This window comes from Arachis ipaensis, chromosome B1 (assembly GCF_059453495.1).
Source record: "Arachis ipaensis isolate K30076 ecotype BB chromosome B1, ASM5945349v1, whole genome shotgun sequence".
Classification (NCBI taxonomy): domain Eukaryota; kingdom Viridiplantae; phylum Streptophyta; class Magnoliopsida; order Fabales; family Fabaceae; genus Arachis; species Arachis ipaensis.
In genome coordinates, this window is record NC_142436.1 from 28,050,203 (window position 1) to 28,058,409 (window position 8,207).

At 35.6% G+C, this 8,207-nt stretch overlaps 1 protein-coding gene and 1 pseudogene across 1 annotated transcript; both read left to right on the forward strand.

Annotated features, from left to right (window-relative positions):
- The first annotated feature begins 902 nt into the window (after positions 1-902).
- Positions 903-2,360, forward strand: LOC107604684 (uncharacterized; annotated as a pseudogene).
- A 239-nt stretch (positions 2,361-2,599) lies between these two features.
- On the forward strand, positions 2,600-3,340 carry LOC148576052 (uncharacterized). The gene has a single exon (XM_088502664.1). It carries the CDS (start codon positions 2,600-2,602, stop codon positions 3,338-3,340), a length of 741 nt encoding a protein of 246 aa, XP_088358790.1.
- Positions 3,341-8,207: the final 4,867 nt, after the last annotated feature.

The window sequence follows — 8,207 nt, forward strand, 5'->3', positions numbered from 1 at the left end:
GGCTAGGAAAGGTCTTCCAAGGATGACACAGTCATCCTCATCCTCTCCTATATCCAAGACTATGAAGTTTGCAGGGATGTAGTGGTTTTTAACCTTCACCAGGGGCGCAGGTACGTATAAATAAAGGGGGGAAATGGCCCCCCCAAAAATTTTAGTTTTTATTCAAAAAAAAAAATAGTCTGATCCCCCTTTTTGTTATTTCCCAGCCCCCCCTCTCTTTTTGTTCTATCTTTTCCAACCCCCCTCCCCCTCTCACTTTTAATTCCTACAAAACCCAGCCCAATAGCCCATTCCCTATCCCTTTTTCTATTTTCCAATCCCTATCCCTTTTTTATTTCCCAACGTATAATCACTAATCAGTTCTCCAATCCCCTTTTTTTATTTTTCAACATACAACCGGTCTCTTCCTCTCCCTCTCTTCCCGCCTTGGCTTTCAAAAAATTTGGGTAACAACTTTTCCTATTCTTCTTCTTCTTTATCTCTTTAATCTTATTATCTTTTACAATTTTACCTTTTTGACTCTTATTTTTTTTGTTTTTTGCAGATTAAAAAAAAGAGAGTAGTTTAACAAGTGATTTTTCACTCCTCTTTCTCAAAAAAGGTTCTATTTTTATTCTTTTTTATATATTTAGTTATTTACTTAATTAGTTAATTTATTATTATTTGTTAATTATGTTTATGTTATTATATGTTAGTTTGTATATTTAGTTTTTTTTATTAGTTAACTATTTAATTACAATTTTATATTATTTATACTAGGATGTTAGTATTATTGTTCTGAATTTTAATATTTTATTTTAAATTGAAATATAATTTTTATATTTTATAAAGATTTAGACTGTAATTTACACTTTTTGCTAAATATATTTTAAATTATAGGAACTTATTTGGCCATTTGAATTATGAGTAAGTTCAAAACCATTGATACATTTTTTAAAAGAAAAGATCAAGAGAATGAAGATGCTTCTACTATTACTATTCCAATACTTGAGGGGTCATCAAATTTCATTACTTCAAGTTCTTCATTGAATTGCTCAAAGCGTCCATGACTTCTTCCAAATCAACTGGATGTTTTTCGTTTGGAAAGAGATCCTGGAATGCGACCAATGATTTGGAAGTTTCCTCCAAATAAAAGAGATGAAATCCGTCGGGCTTATATTAAAGTTGGGCCAAATCAGCCAATTCTTGATAATTATCCATTTTCTGGTGATAAAATTCATCGTCGCTTTCAAGCTTCATGGTTTAAATTGTTCCCATCTTGGTTAGAATATTCTATAGAAGATGATGCTATATATTGTTTTTCGTGCTTTCTTTTTGCTAAGGAACCTTCAATCAATACGGGTTCAAATGCTTTTATTGAGAATGGTTTCAGAAATTGGAAGAAAGTAAATAGTGGAAAAGAATGTGCTCTTTTGAATCACATTGGCAAAGGTCCTAACTCATTCCATCATAAGGCGCTGAAATCATGTGATGATTTGATGAAACAATCACAACATATTGACAGACTTCTTCATAAGCAAACATCAGAAGAGATTGAAAAGAATCGAATTCGACTAGGAGCATCTATAGATTGCATTAGATGGTTGACATTTCAAGGTGGTGTATACAGAGGACATGGTGAAAGCCAAAGTTCAAGCAACAGAGGTAACTTTTTGGAAATGTTAAAATTTTTGGGATCTTACAATGAAAGAGTGAAACAGAATGTTTTGGAAAATGCTCCAAAAAATGCTAAGTATACTTCAAATGATGTCCAAAAAGAAATTCTACATATTCTTGCTACTAAGGTGAGAAATTCAATTAGAGAAGAGATTGGAGATGCCAAATTTTGTATTATTGTTGATGAAGTTAGAGATGAATCTAAAAAGGAGCAAATGGCCATTGTTTTGAGATTTGTTACTCTAGATGGTTTTGTTAAAGAGAGATTTTTTGATCTTGTGCATGTCACTGATACTTGTGCAACAACTTTAAAGAAAGAATTGATTTCTGTCCTTTCTCATTATAATCTCCAAGTTAAAAATATTAGGGGTCAAGGGTATGATGGTGCTAGCAACATGCGGGGTGAGTGGAATGGTTTGCAAGCTTTGTTTCTTAAAGATTCTCCACAAGCATACTATGTGCATTGTTTTGCTCATAGGTTACAATTAGCATTGGTGGCAGCTTCAAGAGAGGTACTTCAAATTCATGAATTTTTTACTCAATTAAACTCTATTGTCACTATTGTTAGTGCTTCTTCAAAAAGACATGATCAATTACAAGAAGCTCAAGTAATTGAAAATGCAAACTTGGTTGCTCAAAATGAATTAGAAACAGGCAAAGGTGCGAATCAAATAAGCACTTTACAAAGAGCTGGGGATACTTGATGGAGCTCTCACTTTAATTCTATTTACAGTTTGGTAAAAATGTTTCCTGCTACCAATATTGTTCTCAATAATATCATTGAAGACGGGACAACTTATGCACAAAGAGGCGAGGCTTATGGTGTTAGTAAAATATTATTGTCATTTGAATTTGTTTTCACTTTGCACTTGATGAAAGAGATTATGGGAATCACTAATGTTCTTTGCCAAGCACTGAACAATCTCAAGATATTCTTAATGCAATGCATATTATTTCTACATCAAAGTTACTTCTTCAACAATTAAGAGATGGTGGATGGTGCAATTTTCTTGCAAATGTTAAAGATTTTTGTGAAAAATATGAAATTGAAGTCCCTAATATGAGTGCACAATATGTTTTTGGAAGAGGTCGATCTCGTCAACCAAGTGTGACAGTTGAGCATCATTATCGAATAGATGTATTCTTGGCAACAATTGACTCTCAAATACAAGAGTTGAATAGTAGATTTAATGAGCAAACAATAGAGCTTTTGACTTTGAGTTGTGCTTTGGATCCTAAGGACAATTTCAAATCATTCAATATTGAAGAAATCAGCAAGTTAGCAGAGAAGTTTTATCCCCTTGACTTTCCTTCTAATGAGCTAAATATTTTGAAATCTCAGTTGCAACATTATCAGCATGATATACCAAATCATTTGAAAGGCATTGGTACACTTTCTGAATTGTGCAACAAGTTGCAAGAAACGGGAAAATCAAGAACTTATCACATGGTTGATAGATTAATACGTCTTGTTTTGACTCTACCAGTGTCTACAGCAACAACAGAAAGAGCTTTTTCAGCAATGAAAATTGTTAAGACAAGACTCCGAAGTAAGATGGTTGATGAATTTCTTGCAGACAATTTGGTCATCTATATAGAAAAAGAATTAGCAGCTATTTTTGACACAAATTCAATTATAGATGATTTTGAAAATAGAAAAAAAGGTCGAATAGCCTTTTCATGATACAAAACTGTAAGTAGTAATTTTTATATATTATTGTCTTATTTTTATTGAGATTATATATTTATTTTTTTTAATTTTACCAATAGAAATAGTAATATAAAATATAACACCGCCCCCCTAAATAGTTAGCCTAGCTCCGCCCCTGACCTTCACCAAGACATCCTCTACTAAGCCATAGGGCTTCTTCATTGTCTTGTCTGCCATCTCTAAGGAGATGTGTGCAGCTTGTACCTCAAGGATTCTCAGTTTCTCCATTACAAAGAGTGGCATGAGGTTAATGCTTGAACCTAGGTCACACAGAGCCTTATCAAAGGTCATAGTGCCTATGGTGCAAGGAATCAGAAAGCGTCTATGGTCTGGAAGCTTCTGGGGTAGCTCTTGCTGAACCAAAGCATGGAGTTCTTTGGTGAGAAGTGGAGGTTCTTCCTCCAGAGTCTTTGTACCAAATATCTTGGTATTCAGCTTTATTAGAGCTCCTAGGAAACGAGCAACTTACTCTTCCCTAGTGTCTTCATCCTCATCTGAGGATGAGTAGTCATCAGAACTCACACACTGTAGAAGTGCATTCAAAGGAACCTCTATGGTCTTTATGATTTTCTTTGGTTTTGAGATAGAGGGTTCTTGAGTGGGATTCAGGCACTCAAAGGGTGTGCGTTCACTGGCGTTCAACGCCAGCTCTGGCAGCTTATTGGGCATTGAACGCCCTTGCTGTCCACCCTGACTGGCGTTAAACTCCAGTCCCTCTAGCATTCTGGGCATTGAATGCCCAGCAGGGATGTCCTTGCTGGCGTTCAATGCCAGCTTCCCTGGGTGAGGGGTTCCTCACTGGCGTTCAGCGCCAGAATGGCTGCATGGTTAGGCGTTACCCCTCACTGGCGTTCAGCGCCAGAAAGGCTGCATGGTTGGGCGTTGAACGCCCAGCCAGTGCTCCCTAGCTGGCATTCAACGCTAGCTTTTCTGCCAGGATGGGCGTTGAACACCCAGTGAGAAGTTCCTCACTGGCATTTAACGCCAGGCTTGCTACCATTGTGGGCGTTGAACGCCCAGTGAAGGCTTCTTCACTGCCATTCAACACCTTCTCATTCTCCTCTAATTTGGCCTCTACATCCATGGTTATGGCCTTGCACTCTTCTCTAGGGTTCACCTCAGTGTTACTGGGAAGAGTGTCTGGAGGAGTCTCAGGGATCCTCTTGCTCAGTTGACCAACCTGTACCTCCAAGTTTCTAATGGAGGACCTTGTTTCACTAATGAAACTATGGGTGGTCTTAGTGAGGCTGGAAACCATAATGGCTAAGTAAAAAAGGCTCTGATTAGAGGTTTCCATGTTCCCTTGAGAAGATGGAAATGATGGTCTGTTGTTGAACCTATTCTTGTTTCTACCACCTTGGTTGTTATTGAAACCTTGCTGAGGTTTCTGTTGATCCTTCCATGAGAGGTTAGGATGATTCCTCCATGAAAGGTTGTAAGTGTTTCCATAGGGCTCTCCCATGTAATTCACCTCCTCCATGGTGGGTTGTTCAGGATCATAAGCTTCTTCTTCAAGAAAAGCTTCCTGATTGCTGCCAGCTGCAGCTTGCAGCCAAGGCAGATGTTGAGAGATCATGTTGACCTGTTGGGTCAGGATCTTATTCTGTGCCAATATAGCATTCAGAGTCTCAACTTCATGAAATCCTTTTTTTCTGAGAGGTTCCATGGTTTACAGGATTCCTTTCAGAAGTGTACATGAACTGGTTATTAGCAACCATTTCAATGAGTTCCCTTGCTTCTGCAGGTGTTTTCTTCAAGTGGAAAGATCCACCTACAGAGTTGTCCAATAAAATTTTGGACATCTCAGACAAACCATCATAGAACACGCCTATGATGGACCATTCTGAGAGCATGTCAGGAGGACATCTCCTGATCAGTTGCTTGTATCTTTCCCAAGCTTCATAGAGGGATTCACCTTCTCTTTGTCTGAAGGTTTGAACTTCCACTCTAATCTTGCTCATCCTTTGAGGGGGAAAGAGCTTAGCCAGAAAAGCATTAACCAACTTTTCCCAAGAGTCAAGACTCTCTCTAGGTTGGGCTTCCAACCATAGCTTAACTCTGTCTCTTATTGCAAAGGGAAAGAGCATAAGCTTGTAGACTTCAGGATTAACTCCATTAGTCTTTACAGTATTACAGATTAGCAAGAACTCGGCTAAACACTAATGTGGATCTTCCATTGGAAGTCCATGAAACTTGCAATTCTGCTGTAGAAGAGAGATTAACTGAAGTTTAAGCTCAAAATTGTTAGCTCCAGTGGCAGGTACAACAATGCTTCTGCCATAAAAGTCAGAGGTAGGCATGTCCTCCTTTTCTTATTCAAAACTTTCTGAGAGATCTCTTCTGGAGTGTTGTGCTTTAGTTTATTGTAAACACCTTCTTAGAGTCTTCTCAGGTTCAGGGTCAGGAGTCAAGAGGGGTTCTTTATCCATGTTCCTAGTCATAAACAAGAAGAAAAGAAGAAAAGAAGAAAAGAAGAAGACTCTCTATGCCAATAGACAAGAAGCTCCTCCTTAGAATGAGATGTGAAGAAAAAAGAAGAAGAAAGAAAAGAAAAAAGAAGAAAGCTTTTTGTGCCACGTGGATCAAAGAGCTTCCAGTTAGATGTGAAAAAGAAAGGAAAGAAGATAAAGAAGTGAAGATGGAAGAAGACAGAGAAGTAGAATTCGAATATATAGATGAGAAAAGAGAAGAAGTATAAATAGAAAAAGTAAATAAGAATTAAAATAATTTATTTATTTATTAATTAATTAATTTTTAAATATAGAAGAGAGAGAAGGAGTTTGAAAATTAAGAGAGAAGAGAGTTAGTTAGGTGGTTTTGAAAAAGTAGAGAGAGAGAGGAAGATATTATTTTCGAAAATTAAGGAAGAGAAGAGTTAGTTAGGAAGTTTTGAAAAATAAGAAAGAGAAGATAAGATATTAATTAAGAAAATATTTGAATTTAAAAATAAAATAGAAGATAAGATAAGAAAAGATTTTGAAATTAAAATTTGAAATTAGAAAAAGATAAGATAAGATTTTTAAATTTTGAAAAGGATATGATTTTTTATTTTTGAAAAAATTTGATTTTTGAAAACTTGACAACTAAGATAAGATAAGATAAAATTTTAAAATTGAAATCTGAATTTTTATTTGTTATTTTCGAAAATATAGTTAAAATTAAGTTTGGAAAAGATATTTTTTATTTTTGAATTTTATGATGAAAGAGAAAAGCACATAAAAGATACAAGATTTAAAATTTTTAGATACAACACTTAAAAATTTTAAGTTCAAAACACATACAAGACTCAAGAACACTTTGAAGACTAACAAGAACACAAAGAACAAAATTTAAAGACTCAAAGAACACAAGAACACAAAAAAAACACCAAACTTAAAATTTTTAGAAACCTAAACATAAATTTTCGAAAAATATAAAGAAAAAAAAAGAAGACACAAAACTTAAAATTTTGACACGAGATTTAAAGAAAGAAAAATTATTTTTGAAAAGTGTTTAGAAAAAAAGACTCAAAGGAACACAAATTACCAAGAACATAAGCACAACGCTCTAACCAATTGAAAACAAAAAATAAAAATATTTTTGAAAAACCTTTTAAAAGTTTTCTAAAAAATAGAGAAGAAAAAAATAAAAATAAAAATAAAAGACTCAACAAGAACATAAGACTTAAACAAAGAACGAAGATTAAACAAAGAAAAGAAAATATTTTTGGAAAAAGCTTTTTAATTTTTCAAAAAATTTGAAGAAGAAGAAAACAAAAATAAAAGACTCAATTAAAATAAAAATGACCTGATCTAGGGAGCAAGACAATCTGTCAGTTTGTCCAAACTCAACAATCCCCGGCAACGGCGCCAAAAACTTTGTGCGTACGAACCCCACACTTTCATACAGCAGTTCCAGCAAATGTACTGGGTCGTCCAAGTAATACCTGGGTGAGTCAGGGTCGATCCCACGAGGATTGTGGTTTGAAGCAAGCTAGGGTTATCTTGCAGGACTTAGTCAGGAGGAATCAGAAGGTTATTGATTTTCATTCATCAAGAGAAAATATTTAATGCGGAATAAAGTAAAAGAGGTAGAAAATATTTATAGGAATAGGAATAGGGTTAAGGATTAAAGTTGCTTTGTCTTTCTGAATTAACTCCGGTATTACTGCTCTCTTTGCTTGTGAGTGATTTTTTCAATGGCAGGCTATATGTGATTGACACTGGTTTGAGCAGTTGCCAATACTCCTCCGGATCTAAACCCCAGGTTTAGTGTGGATCCATCTCTACTTGAGGGTGAAGCGCGTACAGTCCATTCTCCTTTATGATCCTACTAAAAAAATCACAGACAAGGTCGGATCTTCCGGATCAGAGAATGCTGCATCTTTGGGTTCTAGCCTCTACCACAGAGACCCTAATCTCCCCAAAAATCGGCTGAACTGATGTCTCGAGAAGTCCCCAATGAAGTCGTGGATAGCCGTCTAAGAGACGTATATTCAAGCTGTTGGTTCGTCACTGTCTAGTGAAAGACGCGTTCTGAACCCAAGTAGACGCGGGTGTTTGTCAGGCACGTTCATCTTAATGTGGTGAACAAAGTTAATTTGTTAGATCATTCTATTCACCACGATGAAGTACGAATATACATCTTAGAATTAATCAAACACGGATCGAAGAAGAAACAGTAATACTTTTATTAATTCATAGGACTCAGCAGGGCTCCTCCCCTCAACCTAGGAGGTTTAGAAACTCATACTGAAGTAAAAACACAATGTAAAACTCAAAAATAACATAAAGTCCTCCAATGATTATGAAAAATACACTTTAAATACTAAATAGAGGACTAGTAAGGGTAAAATAGTCTT

What these genes read in the sequence shown, in the direction of transcription:
- LOC148576052 (XM_088502664.1), top strand. Translation starts at nt 2,600, where the DNA reads ATGCATATTATTTCTACATCAAAGTTACTTCTTCAACAATTAAGAGAT.